This window comes from Paramormyrops kingsleyae, chromosome 21 (assembly GCF_048594095.1).
Source record: "Paramormyrops kingsleyae isolate MSU_618 chromosome 21, PKINGS_0.4, whole genome shotgun sequence".
NCBI classification, from domain to species: domain Eukaryota; kingdom Metazoa; phylum Chordata; class Actinopteri; order Osteoglossiformes; family Mormyridae; genus Paramormyrops; species Paramormyrops kingsleyae.
Window position 1 is genome coordinate 19,927,067 of NC_132817.1, and position 17,364 is coordinate 19,944,430.

A 17,364-nucleotide genomic window follows, 5' to 3' on the forward strand; every position below is an offset into this window, starting at 1 on the left:
ATCTTTTATTTTATTTGTAATTTTAATCCAGTTTTTCTAGTATTTCAAAAAAACAGCATTACTTAGCATCAGCCAGAATTCACTGTAGTGAAAGTTAAAGATGATGTCTCTCTTCTTGCTAATCTTGTCACTAGTTTGGTTCACTAGTCATTACTCCCCCTGCTGGCTACGCTAGTACTGACTAAGTTACTGGGCCAAAGGTTGCAGGGTCTTAGGGCCCCACCGCTTGACTAAAATGCTGATTCTGCTTCATTGATCGCTCTGTATAAATGTTAGGACATGTCTGTCTACATAGAAAATAAATGGTAAACATGGAATGGAGTATAATAATCAGCATTCCTGCCCTGTTATCTGTGGCTGAAGCTTTAGAGTACAGGCTGGGTATTGTAGTTTGTCCCCCCAGGAGCAATCAGCTTGGTAGTTAGACCAAACTGATTGTGACTGCAGTCCTCTTCGGGGGGGGGGGGTGAGCGTCACGGCACGCTGGGGAATGCTGAGGTTTCACCTGAACTGGTCATGGCCACGTCTGCTTTTTCGTAATTCCCCGCACTACGCGTTTAGCGAAGCATAGTGTGGAAGTAATAAAAATAAGATACGATATACTTTATCAGTTGTGGAGGGTTTTTGAGGTACATAAAGTGCACAGATGCAAACATGCACAGTGTAAAACCATATAGAAATACACATAGAGCACACGGTAGACACAGAAAGTAAATATACTGTAAATTAACCCGGTAGACACAGAAAGTAAATATACTGCAATTAACGCATCCTGTTTTATTTAGCAGCTGTCAGGCCTTTTAAACTTTTAAAAGTTTTCATCGTTCTTTTTATATCTCCATCCATCCATCCATCTATCCATCCTCCAGCCACTTATCCAATACGGATATCCAATACGGAGTGGGGGGGGGGGGTTGGGGCTGAAGCCTGTCCCAGGAATCTGAGGGCACCCTTCACAGAGTGCCATTTTCTCTATTCATGATTAGCAAAATGAAAGATTTTAATTGCAAAATGTCATTCAAATGCAATTTATGTACCAGCTGGGTTTTACGATAATTGTTTGGGGCCATTGAGGATGACATTGTGACATTGTGGAGACCGTGGTTCTTCTGTGTGACAGAGCCGGCAAACGCACCATCCATTGTGAAGGAGGATTGGTGCCTTGTAGCACTGTCGTAGGGCGTAATACTGTCGTAGGACGTAGCTTTGTTGTAGCATGTCACTCTGCTGTAGAGCGTAGCTCTGTTGTAGCATGTAGCTCTTGTAGGGCATAGCTCTGTTGTAGCATGTGGCTCTTGTAGGGCGTAGCTCTGTTGTAGCATGTAGCTCTTGTAGGGCATAGCTCTGTTGTAGCATGTGGCTCTTGTAGGGCGTAGCTCTGTTGTAGCATGTAGCTCTGTTGTAGGGCGTAGCTCTATTGTAGCATGTGGCTCTTGTAGGGCATAGCTCTGTTGTAGCATGTGGCTCTTGTAGGGCGTAGCTCTGTTGTAGCATGTGGCTCTTGTAGGGCGTAGCTCTGTTGTAGCATGTGGCTGCCGTATGGAGGAGTTGTGTCATAGTGTGTAGCTCAGTTGTATGCTGTAGCTCTGCCGAAGCGTATAGCGCTGTTGTAGCATGTTGCTGTGTTATATGGCATGGCTCTGTCATAGGCCATAGCTCTGTGGTAGCGTGTAGCTTTGTCGTAGGGTGTAGCTCTGTTATGGAGTGTAACTGTGATGTAGCACGTAGCTCTGTTGTAGGCCGTAGCTGTATCATATGGCATACCTCTGTCGTAGGCTGTAGCTCTATGGTAGCGTATAGCATGTAGCTGTATCATATGGCATACCTCTGTCGTAGGCTGTAGCTCTATGGTAGCGTATAGCATGTCGCTGTATCATATGGCATACCTCTGTCGTAGGCTGTAGCTCTATGGTAGCGTATAGCATGTAGCTGTATCATATGGCATACCTCTGTCGTAGGCTGTAGCTCTATGGTAGCGTATAGCATGTCGCTGTATCATATGGCATACCTCTGTCGTAGGCTGTAGCTCTATGGTAGCGTATAGCATGTAGCTGTATCATATGGCATACCTGTCGTAGGCTGTAGCTCTATGGTAGCGTATATCTCTCATAGTTAAGCTACTAAATGGCTGATCCTACTAACTCTCTGTATGTGAATTTTTGTTGTTGGTTTTCATTCATATTCACATATCTTGTACATCTAATCTAGATCTTTGTAACAGACCACTAAACCTTGTTAATTAGGTTAATTTGCACATTACATCCAATATTAAGTTGCTTAATATTACGTCTACCTGTGACTCATGTTCCAACAGTACAGTGAAAGCTGTCTATAATTTTAGTTTTTATATTTTAAATATACATGCATTTGCTCAAATTAACAGTGATTAATTGATAACGGGATGTTTAAAGTGAGAAACCGCTTGCTGAGTGAGAAACACCCTCATCTTTACACTTTCCGTTTATCGCTTGCGTGAACCTGGTGACCATGGAGGCGGGAAAGTCTGGGTCATCTTTGGATAACTCAAAAGTCTAAACGGGGGGTTTGCGAGAAAAAAAGATGCTAAACATTCAAAATAATGAAGAAAATCATCCTTCAAACAGGACATCCACCAGAATTTCTCAAATCCTTTATTGTACGATAGTAGAGCACATTACAAACATCCTTGCCAGCAAGAAGCCAACTATACACTCTCTGAAAAAAAGAGTTTGTACCAATTTGTACCTTTGCTTGTCACTGGTGCTGTACCCTCAAGGATCTGCCATTTGTACCCTTAGCTGTAGGTAATTGTACCTTTTAAGGTGCAGAAATGGACTATGAGAAACATTTTTGTACGTTTGGGGGTACATTAATGTTTGTATGTTGGGGAGTCCATTTCTGTACCTTAAAAGGTACAGAAGTACACATGCCTAGTGCAGATGGGCCACTGGTACCCTATTTTTCTGAGAGTGTATGCAGAAGGGCAGCTAAGCTGAGTTTTCAGTAAATGGCCAGTTACTATTGTTGCTTCCATTACTTATTTGATTGCCCATTGCTGGTTTACTGATGTATGTATTACAGCTGGCAGATAAGTTCACATAAATCCTAAATTTTGGCAGCAGAGACAAACATTGTTCAGAAAACAAAAGCTCTGTTCTGTTCAAATTAATCTGTAGGAAACCTTCAGATGATTTAACAGAATCAGCTTAACTATTATTTGATGTCTGAAATCTCACCATGCGAGTATTCATTTCCTGTATTCCTTCCTTTCCTTTGCCGAAGCTTACAGCAGCTGACAACAGGCGTTTACTTTCTTTTCCTTCCAGAAACATTCTTACATTGGCGATTCTTATCAAGTGATTATGACTATTATATTTTTACGGTTTTACTTTTATGCTCTGTAACCATGTATAAAGTCCCCATAAGCCCCTCTCACAGAAGGGTCTGGGATTTTCATTGTATCAGCACTAGCAATTTTAAACCTCAGAGCAAGCCTTCCCTTGGCAGTAAGGTGCCCCCTGATTGGCTGTCCGGAATGGACATCCTGCCACTCGGATTGGCTGCCTTTTGCCTTAGTGACAGGAGGTGCCTGCCGCCCTCTCTGAAGACTGGAAAGAAGCCACACGCCTAGTGCAGATGGGCCATTGGGCGCTGAATGAATTATTAAGAAAAAACATTAAGCGTGTTTGTGTATTTTCCCCTTGTACCATGAAAAGACATTACTGTTGCATTATGCCATACTGTCTTTCAGAAGTGATGACTGATTATTACGACACACTCGTAATGATCTTTTCTGAGAATTCTAATAGCTATCCTTATAATAATTTCCTGAGCTTATGAGAATTGTCACATTGCCTTTCTTTCATGCTTGGGTGCTTGATAAACAAAGACCTGTAGCAAGTAAGTGGGGTAACTCGCACGGGGCACTTTAAGAGCTGCTTTCTGGGTGATTGATGGCCAGGAAATGGTTCCCTGGGAGCGCTTGTCTGTTGGTTCTTACATTACATCTGCCTGTCGCTTGTCTCCACTGTGGCTTAATACTCAAAACCGCCATTGATTCCATGTCTGGGACGTATACGGAAGTGTTTATGAAATAGATAATTAAGGCATTGTATTAATCTGCACAACTGCAGCAACCCCTTTGATTGGCCTGGGTAGCATGTAATTCAGCCTCTTCGGACCCCTGCACACAGCTCCACAAGTAGAAAGGAACGTGAATGTATGAACAGGCTGTTACTCACTTAACAACCCAACCTGAACTCCTCATCAGACGCGGCGGGCCCGATTTCCGAGATACGGGTTTCCGCCACTATCCGAAAGTACAGCGTCCATCTGAGATCCTCCGTAAGGGAAAATGGCGCAAAATGAAGTAATTACCATTAATTCATATGGGGAAAAAATTACAGCATTCCCAGACCCAAAAAAAATCCTACCAAATCATACCAAATAACACATAAAACCTAAAATAAGACTAACATATAGTAAAAGCAGGAAAGAAATGATAAATACACAGCCTATATAAAGTAAAAACATTGTATGCACAGTGTGGTTTCACTTGTCAGAATTAATACAGTGATGTCACTTAACGACAGGGATACATACTGATAAATGCGTCAGGCATTTTCGTCGTTGTGTGAACATTGTAGAGTGTAGTTACACAAACGTAGTATACACTTATGCTAAATGCTATAGCCCAAACAACTAAAAAGACCAGTATAGTAAATAGGCTACATACACCAGTAACGAAGTTGTTTATCATTATCAAGTATTGTGTACTGTACATAATTGTATTTGACAAGTTTGTTTACACCTGCACCACCACAAACACATGAGTAAGGCTAAAAAATTCTGCTCCATTATAATCTTACGAAACCACCGGCGTATATGCGCTCCGTCAAAACGTTATGCAATGCATGACTGTAGGCCCTATATCAATAATTGGCTCCCTGATAAACACATGCTGAACGCTATTTTTGCTTTTCTCCTTTTTTCGTAAAAGCAAAAATTTCTTTCGGTTAGCAAAAACAGGCGCTAATGTAGGTCTTTCGTAAAAACGACGTGGTGTAAAACAAACGTTGGTAAAGTGGGGGTATCCATATATTAGAGAGTAGTGACTGCTCACGGTGGCAGCTTTGCACAGAAACATTCTTAAAGTCACAGACATGATTAATGTTCGCTGCAATGCATTCTGGGGCAGGGATGAGGTGAGCTGTTAGTTGTTTAAATGATGCGTTAAATTGTCACAGAAGGCAAAACGTTACTGGCGTCATGCAGGAGCGAGCATGTGATTCTACCATTTTGCAAGTAAAACTGGGGGGTCAGTCGCTGGCTTTTTTAATTTAAATGATCTCCAGTGGTGCGGTGGTTTCACACCTCCAGGGCTTGGGTTCGAATCCCGCCCCTGTTCTTTTCTTTATTGTGGAATTTGTTACTTGCCCGTATGGTGTGGATCTGGGTGCCCCGTCATGAACGGGCTTCCTGGCTCCTGTGCCCCTAGTGCCTCATGCTAATTAGCTCCAGGATCCCCACGACTAGAGCCACACAATATCAAAAAACAACACACACCGCGATGTTTGAAATGTTTGCGATTCATATTGCGATATTTATAAAACATAATAGGATACGAAATTTACCTGAAATAAACCAAAGCCAAACAGAACTTATTACACCCAGTTAGTGTGTCAGATACGTTGATGGTGTTGCCGTGTCACCAGACACGCTTGCATTTGCTGAATGACGTCCCTATTGACTGCTACATATCTTCCTACAGCAGAAGGTGAATCTCGCGTGAACCTTTTGGTGACCAGTCCTTGTTCATGTTTCTCCTCCTCAGTCAAGATCTCATGCGAAAGGAGCAACAATAAACATAAACTTTAAACTGATTTTGTTACATTTAATGGGGGGGTGGTGGTGGCGGCTAGACTCAACAAAGCATATTTAAATCATAAAAGCATTTTTTAGACTGAAAGGTTTAGCTTTAGTTCCCAAGTTAAAATTTTATGGGGGGGGGGTCATTCACATGATCCAATGTGTAATATTCTGTGTGGTCTTAGCGAGCATAGATCTCGCATTTATTAGAAACAGTGGGACTGATCTTTTATCCACAGGAAGTGGCTTTTGAGCAAACGTCATGTGGTGTTTTGAGTAATCTGCTTAATGTTCACGTTGATCTCATTTGGCCGGTTCCTCTGTGGAAATGCTTCCCCAAACTGAATGTAAGGTATTCCTCTTCGCTTAAATCACATACGAGAAAAACCATACAGGTCTCCTACCTAACGGCGGAGGGGGCACTTGGGGAGCGGCAGTTCTTAGTCTTTAGGGAAACTCTAAAAACTGGTCAAGGGAACGTGTCTCTTTTTGCTTTTCAGACCGTTTTAAAATATTAGAATTTTCCCGGAGATTTTCTGTCCAGAACTGGTTTTAGTGTTTAAATAAGCTGATCATTCCAGTGCCTGTGGGCTTTCAGGTCTCACAGCGCCGCCTCGTACGCACACTGCCCACTTTCCTGAATAAACACTCTGGGAAAAAAAACAACCTTTTTTTTTTCATTTTTCATTCTCAGACAGACGAGTGGGAGCTTAACCGTCGGGCCCCGTCGAGGGCATTTAGGGGGATGGTGTTTTGTATTTGGAGTGACTATGTGATTCAATCTGACTCCTGATGTATAGGGAGCGACCGTATGCTGTAAGCCAGTTATATCTGACTCCTGATGTATAGGGAGCGACCGTATGCTGTAAGCCAGTTATATCTGACTCCTGATGTATAGGGAGCGACCGTATGCTGTAAGCCAGTTATATCTGACTCCTGATGCATAGGGAGCGACCGTATGCTGTAAGCCAGTTATATCTGACTCCTGATGCATAGGGAGCGACCGTATGCTGTAAGCCAGTTATATCTGACTCCTGATGCATAGGGAGCGACCGTATGCTGTAAGCCAGTTATATCTGACTCCTGATGCATAGGGAGCGACCGTATGCTGTAAGCCAGTTATATCTGACTCCTGATGCATAGGGAGCGACCGTATGCTGTAAGCCAGTTATATCTGACTCCTGATGTATAGGGAGCGACCGTATGCTGTAAGCCAGTTATATCTGACTCCTGATGTATAGGGAGCGACCGTATGCTGTAAGCCAGTTATATCTGACTCCTGATGCATAGGGAGCGACCGTATGCTGTAAGCCAGTTATATCTGACTCCTGATGCATAGGGAGCGACCGTATGCTGTAAGCCAGTTATATCTGACTCCTGATGCATAGGGAGCGACCGTATGCTGTAAGCCAGTTATATCTGACTCCTGATGCATAGGGAGCGACCGTATGCTGTAAGCCAGTTATATCTGACTCCTGATGTATAGGGAGCGACCGTATGCTGTAAGCCAGTTATATCTGACTCCTGATGTATAGGGAGCGACCGTATGCTGTAAGCCAGTTATATCTGACTCCTGATGTATAGGGAGCGACCGTATGCTGTAAGCCAGTTATATCTGACTCCTGATGCATAGGGAGCGACCGTATGCTGTAAGCCAGTTATATCTGACTCCTGATGCATAGGGAGCGACCGTATGCTGTAAGCCAGTTATATCTGACTCCTGATGTATAGGGAGCGACCGTATGCTGTAAGCCAGTTATATCTGACTCCTGATGCATAGGGAGCGACCGTATGCTGTAAGCCAGTTATATCTGACTCCTGATGCATAGGGAGCGACCGTATGCTGTAAGCCAGTTATATCTGACTCCTGATGCATAGGGAGCGACCGTATGCTGTAAGCCAGTTATATCTGACTCCTGATGCATAGGGAGCGACCGTATGCTGTAAGCCAGTTATATCTGACTCCTGATGCATAGGGAGCGACCGTATGCTGTAAGCCAGTTATATCTGACTCCTGATGCATAGGGAGCGACCGTATGCTGTAAGCCAGTTATATCTGACTCCTGATGCATAGGGAGCGACCGTATGCTGTAAGCCAGTTATATCTGACTCCTGATGCATAGGGAGCGACCGTATGCTGTAAGCCAGTTATATCTGACTCCTGATGTATAGGGAGCGACCGTATGCTGTAAGCCAGTTATATCTGACTCCTGATGCATAGGGAGCGACCGTATGCTGTAAGCCAGTTATATCTGACTCCTGATGCATAGGGAGCGACCGTATGCTGTAAGCCAGTTATATCTGACTCCTGATGCATAGGGAGCGACCGTATGCTGTAAGCCAGTTATATCTGACTCCTGATGTATAGGGAGCGACCGTATGCTGTAAGCCAGTTATATCTGACTCCTGATGTATAGGGAGCGACCGTATGCTGTAAGCCAGTTATATCTGACTCCTGATGTATAGGGAGCGACCGTATGCTGTAAGCCAGTTATATCTGACTCCTGATGTATAGGGAGCGACCGTATGCTGTAAGCCAGTTATATCTGACTCCTGATGTATAGGGAGCGACCGTATGCTGTAAGCCAGTTATATCTGACTCCTGATGCATAGGGAGCGACCGTATGCTGTAAGCCAGTTATATCTGACTCCTGATGTATAGGGAGCGACCGTATGCTGTAAGCCAGTTATATCTGACTCCTGATGTATAGGGAGCGACCGTATGCTGTAAGCCAGTTATATCTGACTCCTGATGCATAGGGAGCGACCGTATGCTGTAAGCCAGTTATATCTGACTCCTGATGCATAGGGAGCGACCGTATGCTGTAAGCCAGTTATATCTGACTCCTGATGTATAGGGAGCGACCGTATGCTGTAAGCCAGTTATATCTGACTCCTGATGTATAGGGAGCGACCGTATGCTGTAAGCCAGTTATATCTGACTCCTGATCACCAGTCCGCTTTTGCATGCCCAGCTTTTTAGGTTCTCTGTGCCCCCTTTCCCAGCACAGATGAACACGCCCCCAGCAAATGCAGCAAATTTTAGCACAATCACTGAGGATCATTCAGAATTTACCAAGGGGACCCCCCCTCCCCTTAATAGGACAGAGATGGATGGTTCAGGTCCAGAAAGTAAAAATCCAGACCAAGATTTTGTTTCAACCAAGCAACTGAGTACTGTGTGACTGTGACTGTGACCAGGGGCGGGAGACCCTCATCCTGGAGTGCTTGTTCACAGCAGGTTTTCCGTCCTACCTCATCTCTGAAGAAGCACATCTGATCTCAGGCGCGTAGTAAGTAATTCATCAGGTAGGATAGAAAACCTGCTGGACACCGGCACTCCTGGATCAGGGTTGCCCACCCTTGCTTTATAATCTACTGGTTGGTTGAAACTAAATCTTGGTGCGGATTTTAATTTTCTGGACCTGAACTGGCCACCTCTGCGAAGGGGGACCCTGAAAGGCGTTTTATTGCACAGCGGTTTTTAGTGCATGATTTTGTATGTGAACTTGAAACTTAGACCAGCACCCCGCCCCCCCCCCCCGGTCTCTGCATAACACTGCCTGTGTGTGGGCCTGTTTATGTTGTCATAGTGGTAGAACCTAAGTCACTTGACTATACGTAATCAGTAATTGTCGCCGTCATCTTTAACGTGTCTTTAGAATGCTGCAGTTGTATTTCTTGCTTTCAGGTGTATATTCTTTTTTGTGCCATTGTTTTTTGGTCCATGTTGCCTGGCTTAGGTTCCAGGGTCCCCGTGACACTCTACTCTGGCTCAAGGATGGATGATGGATTGAAATCCCTATTTTTTGAGTTATGTTGGTTACAGCTTAGAATTTATGCGAAAGTGTAAAAAGTGTTTTTGTGCGTGAAAACTTCATTCCTGTGCATTTTTGTGTGTGAGTCAGACAAACTTTATAGCAACAGAAGACAGGTCGGGGTTTTCTGTCCTATATGGCTCAGACTGAGGTCATTACCAGTGAGAAATGGGGACACAGAGAGTAAACTGAAATTAAACCCTTCGGAAAGAACAGAGGACTAAAGCGTAATGAGACAGAGCGAAATCCCTCCTCCCCTCCAGTGATCTCTATCTCTGGCTTAACTGATTGTTAGTATTAATCACTAGAAACAAAGTGAGCGTTTTCCCAATCTCCGCTGTCAGGTGCCATATTCTGTATCACTGACCATCTGATTGCGTGATGTGCTTGATCATGTCACCCCTCTGACCATCAAATTCATCAGATAAACTCAGAGTGCACTTGCCAACAGCTCCTGGCCGGCAAGTGCCATTCATTTGTTCCAGAAAACATGCTTTTCAAAATTCTCTGAGCCTGTCGGCCTCTTGGCTTTTATATGACGAGGGTGGCCAGGGTCGCAAAATTCCGGGACTTATTTCCCATATATTCCTGTTAATTCCCATGGAAAGTTTCCAACTTGGAATATTTCCAAAAATTCCCAAGCTTAACTTCCCATGGAAGGGAAAGTTTCCGGAAATTTTCCATCCCTTTGCAGCCTGAGGATGCATTGAGTTTTTAAGCGAAAAATTATTTCATGCAATCATAAATTACATGCTGGCATTTTATGAAATTTTCACAAGTCTTCTGCAAAGCTGCTCATTATTAAGCTGAAATCAATGGCGATAAAGGCAGGTATTGATTTGCCTCTGGCCTACAAGACCGAAGCTTTAATAAGAGGGTTTATGTCAGGACAGATTGATAGGGAAGTGGTGTTTCCAGCCTGGCCTACTGATGTCTGGGTATGTTAGCAAAAATATAGTTGCATCTGCTGACGGCGCAAAACCTGTAGAATGATGCAGATATAGAAATTATGCAGTTTTGCAACTGAAAAACTGGGGTGGGATTATTTAGCGCGGCTACCAAATTATCGAATTTGCTCAAAAGTGAACAATAAAGGAGGGATTCACCTGGCATCCCGTAGATGTGGCGCAATAACAAATATTTTTTTGCAAATCTACAGCAGCTTTCCTTTCTGTTAGGGTCAAATTTAATGTTATTTAGTATAATTTAGAGGTCAAATTTTCACTTTGCACTCTCAGCGGAGGCGGACGCACTTCTCTCCCTCTCCCTCCCCTTATCTTCCCTGCTTTGCTTCTCTCGTCTCGTCTAGTCTACTGTCTAACTGTCTATACTCGGGAGACCCTCTCAGCCCTGCTCTTCAAAACTAAGGAAATTATGGATTTGATCAACTGGTCTCTCAACGCAATTGACACCATCTTCTCGCAGAGGAGCGCAGGTTCGGGGGAACCTGACTGTCCTGCAGGAACGTACGCAGCCGGCTACACGATGGATGGATGGGAGAAGTGGAGGGTCGTGTGTCTGGCAGCTCTTTCCGTGGAGGACATCGAAGATATCTACCTATTCGGAACCTTGATAACGGGTCTTATGCTGATTGGATTAGGCATCGCCCTGGTTTATCGGAAATTGAAGAAAACGGTGACAGCCGCTCAAAACCCCTCTAGGCTGGCCAAATTGATTGATGGTCTTGGCGGAGCTGTTGGCGCTCAGACTATGGCCATAGATCGCAAACTGGATAACATCACAGTGTCAAATGACCGCAGATTTGATTACATCACCGTGACTATGGACCGCAGACTGGAGAACATCACGGAGGAGCTAAAGGCTTTGCACAGGATTTAAACGACGGGGACCAGCGTGGACATTAGAGGAGCTGCGAAATTGCAGCTTCTCGCACAAAAACCCAAACAACCCTATTCTATCTCTTTTGGCTCCCCCCTAATCAGCACGGGCCTTGGCCAAGGCCTCTGCTGAGCTCAACAACTCCCCCTGAAGAACAAGGCAGTGAGACTCTCTTGCATTCCTCTCCCCCAACCACAAGGACACCCTACCCCCATCCCACGCCTTCGCCGCTTCATACCCCCAGCGTGAACGAGCGGGTCCTTGTACAGCGCCGTCTGGCTGCAGGAACGGACGGCTGTTTGTCTATGCTGGACTACCTCCACCTCCCCATTCCCCACCCCTGTTGCAAGTCTCGACTTGATGTTGTGAGCTATGGTGACTATGTGCTTATTGCTGAGGTGTTTTTTTTTTTCTCTGTTCCTATATTGTCCTCCCTACTGGAGTACAGTCTGGGGGCTGTTTTTTTTTTTATTCACCTACACTATCCTCGCGTAATCTTGTTTCTCTGAGTTTTCCTACAATCCCCTGTCTTCCTGACCTGTCTACCCCCTACGTGTGTTGTATATGTATGGTCGGGTTGATAGCCATTATTTCGCTGGTACTTGTGACCATGTGACAAGGTGTATTGCAACAGCAATAAAGGGCTTCATCAATCAATCAATCAATTGATCCCAGACCAAAGTTTTGTATTTAGAATTTGCACAGTAAATCTTACATATCTTGTTCTCCTAAATTAGGCGTGGGAACCAATTTTTTTGCAGCATGAAATTTTCAATGGGATCTAAGTAACACAAAATTTAAATTGACCACATCTATGGTTCTATGATATGGATGATATGAATCGAAGAGCAAACACTTGTTTTCTTTGGAACTGCATGGATTTTGGTTAAGATGGGGCATCATATGGCTGAGGGGGTTAAGCCTCTCTCCCTGTGAACAGAAGGTTGCCTCTTCAAGGCCAGCTTTGACAGGATAGTCACATCTGTCGACCCTTGAGCGAGACCCTTAACCCCCGACTCTATGGGCACTCCTGCAGGTGCCTGTCGTTTGCGGCTAAGTTTGCGGTCGCCTACGTTTCATTTATGGAGACCAAGATGGGGTTGGCAAAACCCCATCATCCATCATCATCATCATTATTATTTATTACATTTTTGAAGGAGGACAGGAGCCTATTTTATTACTTTTTTTTATCTGAGTCTCTAAAAATCCTGCGATCCTGACCAACATAAGCAGTTGGAAGATGGATGGATGATGAACGAAATAAATCTGCTCATGTGAAATGCACACAGTATACATTCGCGTTGACAGTCGCCCATCTACTTGAAGGGACTGTCTACATGATGGAGTCCAGTCGGCGAAGTTCAGGGCCGGTCTTTGAAATGCATGAGGCGTTAAACGTAACCTTGGCGTCAGGGAGGACACAGGAGCCAGAGGTGCTTGGGATTCATGCTGACAGACATCCGAGACAGACAGACAGGAGGTAGCGTAGACTCCCCGTAGGGTGGAGAGCAGAGGTGTGGAACTACCACCACGCTGAGAAATCATTGCATCACCAAACATCAAGCATTGATTGCCCCCCCCACCACCCACGCCCCCCCACCCTGCCCGCCACATCCTCGCCTCCTTTTACTCGCATCTGTTAGGTTTGTTTTTTCACCCTGTAGAGCTTGTACGTCCTTGGTAAGTCAGATTTGTACAGCATTCGCCAGAGGGGGGGTTTCAATTTAGTCCTCAAACAAGGAAATAGAGTCCTGTGGGCTGCAGATGCTGTGGCCTTCGCTTGGCCAGCGAGACGCACCTCGTGTAAAGGGAGGGGCTGGTACACAGCTTGGGAATGATCCAGTGATGGAGCACGTCCATCTCTCACCAGACAGGAGTGACCTGCTGCCAATCGCATGGCTTCAGTCTACTCTGGGACTGAGACAGAATGAACATGATTCAGACCTAAACAAATCACTGCTTTTTTATGGCAAATTATCCATTATTAACATTCAAAACAAACTAGGGGAGGTATGGTGTTTTAGTATAGAGCACCACATCTTTAGTATTAGGGGTCCAAATCCTGTGTGCAGGTTCCGTGCTCTCCTCATGTCACACAGGTTTCATCTAGATCAGCCTTTCCCAACCCAGTCCCCGAGGACCCCCAGACAGTCCACATTTTCGCTCCCTCCCAGCTCCCAGCCAATCAAAAACATTGAATGCCAGGTACGGCTGTGTCGGAAGCAGGGAGAGAGGGTGTTCCCCTTCCTTGTGCCCTGTGATCGACTGGCACCCCATCCAGGGTGTTCCCCTTCCTTGTGCCCTGTGATCGACTGGCACCCCATCCAGGGTGTTTCCCTTCCTTGTGCCCTGTGATCGACTGGCACCCCATCCAGGGTGTTCCCCTTCCTTGAGCCCAATACAGCCCTGCACTTGATAAGTGCTTGGTGGATGGGGCCCCCGGCTGCCGATGCGTTGGTGGTTCTCGATGTCCGGGGCTGGATGCTCTGGTGTGTGCTGACTCACTCTCGGCGGTTGCCTGTCGGGGCCTGGTCCTTCCGGCTCTGTCGGGTCCCAGCTGGGGGGTGGGGGGGCCCTTGGTCCTCTGGGCCCGGGGTCCGGTCTGCCCTGGTGTGGCCGGCTGCCGGCGGGGCCTGCGTGCTCGCCGCCACGGCCCCCTGGGGCTCCTGCGATGTGGCTGCCGGATGGCCCCCCTCCGGAGCGCTCCTCTGCCTTTTTCTGGGTGGGGGCTGCAATCGTCCCTGCGGTGGTCCTCCTGGTGTTCCCGTGCCCTGAGGGGCCTCTGGGTGTCTGGGGCCCGGGTCTCCTCCATGTCGGCTTCATGTCCTGGGTGGGCGGGGCTGTGGCTCCCCACACACACTACTAGACAGTTACATGGAGAAACCTTAGGAACACCAGCGCGCTGACACACACAGGTGTGCACACAGGTGCTCACAGACACCTGCTCACGGACACACACTGTCTTGACCGGCTGTTGCTTCTGGGCATGTGTTGTAATGCGGGTTGTGTGTACTGTTCAATAACATTTAACGTTTGATGGTTGTTGTGGTTAGTACAGGTGTTGTATGTTGTCTTTCTCTTTTCAGCAGACATGGAAGCAGATTATCTGTTTTGTTTTTTTTTTCCTTTTCTCTCCTTTTTTCTTTCTTTTTTCTTTTCCTCTCTATCCCTCTCTCTCTCTTCTTCTCCTTTGTTCCCTCCCCCCCTCCCTCTCCTTCTTTTGAGGAACCAAATAAAAAAAAAAAAAATAATAATAATAATAAAAAAAAAATTAAATTTATAAAAAAAATAAAAAAAAAAAAATACAAATAAAGTAGCCCTCCGCAGAGGGGGGGTGGAGGAGGGAGAAAAAAAAAAAAAAAAAAAGATAAGTGCTTGAAAAATGAATGGATGAGCGGCCAGGGCTTAGGTAAGCCTATAAATAAAAATAATTTTAATAGGTTTGTTCTTATTACAGGAGTGAGAAAGGCCCCAAACCAACAAATGTATTTCTTTCTGAAATATTTGCCAATGCTGCGAGATGCCCCTCTTAATAAACACTGAAAGTACACTTTTGTCTTTGCAAGCTGTCCAAAAGCAGTGTAATATTTCAGTTACTGAAATCCAGAGCCTATGAAAGCCATTGAACGTCATGCGTGCGACGATAATTTCAGTCGTCTGAAGCTTGTAACTGCTCCTTTCACTCAGCGCATCATGTCCTCCCACCGTCTCTGCTCCTCTTTCGTCTTTTCTGCGCACACTGACTCTGACTGGCATGCTGGATCAGGGGGATTATGGGAAGTGTCTGTGTCGCGCATCAGTGCACCGTCGTGGGGGTGGGGGGGGGTTGTGCTACAGCTTAAAAGCTCGGCCCTATCAGCCTCCACTGTCGCCCTCGGCCCTGCGTCCTATGGCTCCCCACAGAATACCGTCATCCTGAGTCACATGACTTTTTTTTTTTTTTACACTATGTTTCAGTGCTGAGTGTTTGAAGGCCCAAGATGAATTCCTGTACTTATCCATTGCACAATTTCCATTCCCTTATTACATGATATATGATCATCCATCCATCCATCCATCACGCCATCCTTCCATCTTCTAATCATTTTCCCTGATGTGGGTCACAGGGGACCCAGAGCCACATTTATCGTTATGTATTTATAAGCAAGGATCCAGGGATGGTATAAGCAGACCTTCCCCCCTCCGTTGTATCTATAGGTCATATCCACTGCCATCCCCGTGTTCTGCTGGGGAAGCACTTAAGCCCCGTCCATAGAGCCTGGAGATGCAAGAATGGACTGGTGTTAAATCACCCCAATGTGTAACTGTAGAGTATGAGACCTGTAGCAACAACAGGAACCATGTTGTGATGTAGGTAATGGGGGGAGGGGGGGAATGAAACTGGGGAGGTGACTCAGCTGTGGCTGTTTCAGGCAGAATTACTTTAGCAGAAAATAGATCTTGTCTGGTTATCAGCCAGCTACCTGATCAGATTTCTCGCATCTCCAGAAGTCTATTTTAATTAAATCAAATTAATCTGATTCAAATGAATTTCCCCTGTAAGTGGACGTAGATAACAGGTCCACCGTGTCACATTTTTGCCTTTTATAGTTTGAACCGATGGTGAGAACATGATTATAAGACACGTTTTGTCCACCTGGCATGGTGACTTAGTGGGTAGTAGTGTCGGGTCATGCCTTCAGGCCTGGAATTTCAGGTTTCCTCCTCTGCTGCGTGTGCAGCACTGCATGCTCTCCCCCTGTCGGAGGGTCTCCTCCTCTGGTCCAAAGGCATACCATTGGGTAAATTGGCACCTATGAATTGGCCATAGTTTGTGTGCCTTGCGATAGGATGTACCCTCACTTGGGACAGACTTCATCACCCCCAAACCCTGATCAGCAAGCAGTTTAAAGATGAATGAATGGAAATGGATGAAAGTCATCAGAATATACAAGTAGATTTTTCAAAGATGTATTTTTTTGAAGCACACATCAAATAATGAGTCATGAAGTGATTAATTGTGCAGGGGATTAGAGAAGGCAAATATTTATTTTGAAGTTTTAAATTTTCTGTTCAGGGCCGGGGGGGGGTTTGGACAGGGAATAACCCTGGATGGGGTACCAGCCCATTGCAGGACACCCTCACTCACACCTATGGGTAATTTGGTAATGCCAATTAGCATCAGTGTGTTTTTGGACCGTCGGGGGGGGGGGGGGCAGAATACCCAGAGGGGGCCTGTAATGATATGGGGAGAACATGCAAACTCCACACACATGGAACGCTGGTGGAGATTCAAACCCGGGTCCCGGAGGCATGAGGCGACAGTGCTGACCGCCGCACCGCCGCTCTACCCCCCCATTGATAGAACCATTTAGTAAAAACATACAAAATAAATATTTACTGCTCTGTCCGCAACTGAAGAATACATGGAATATTACAGATTTTACATGTTTAATTCACGGCCGTTCTCTCCTAGCGTCTGACAAAGGGTGACCCCTGTATTTCCTGTTCGTGTCTCTGTCGTCCTTCCCGCTCTGACTTTGTTCATCATGATAAACGTCTGTGTTCTTTCTCCCTCAGGACTGAAAAAGAGAACCAGGAAGGCCTTCGGGATACGGAAGAAAGAGAGGGACACTGACTCCACGTAAGTTTTCGGGTGGGAGGGGCCAAGCGTGACGTCCATTCTGTACGAAACTGGCATTTGGTTAGATTACACAGCTACTGCTAAGGCATGAAAAGTAATGCATGGAGTGCAGTAGAAGGTTCTCACAAAAAGTCAATAACAAAGTAAATGTCTTACAACATTGCAATACTCCTCATGGTTTATTTGTGTAGATTTGGTTTTATCATTATTGCACCTCTTCAGACTAAAGATGACATC

General features: G+C 45.5%; 1 protein-coding gene across 1 annotated transcript in view; it reads left to right on the forward strand.

Moving 5' to 3' along the window:
• LOC111841066 (SH3-containing GRB2-like protein 3-interacting protein 1) overlaps positions 1 to 17,364 on the forward strand; it is a 48,743-nt gene that overhangs the window by 3,524 nt on the left and 27,855 nt on the right. The window contains exon 2 of the mRNA XM_023806565.2: positions 17,064 to 17,127. Within this exon, the coding sequence (XP_023662333.1) occupies positions 17,064 to 17,127 (64 nt within the window). The remainder of the gene's footprint in view (positions 1 to 17,063; positions 17,128 to 17,364) is intronic.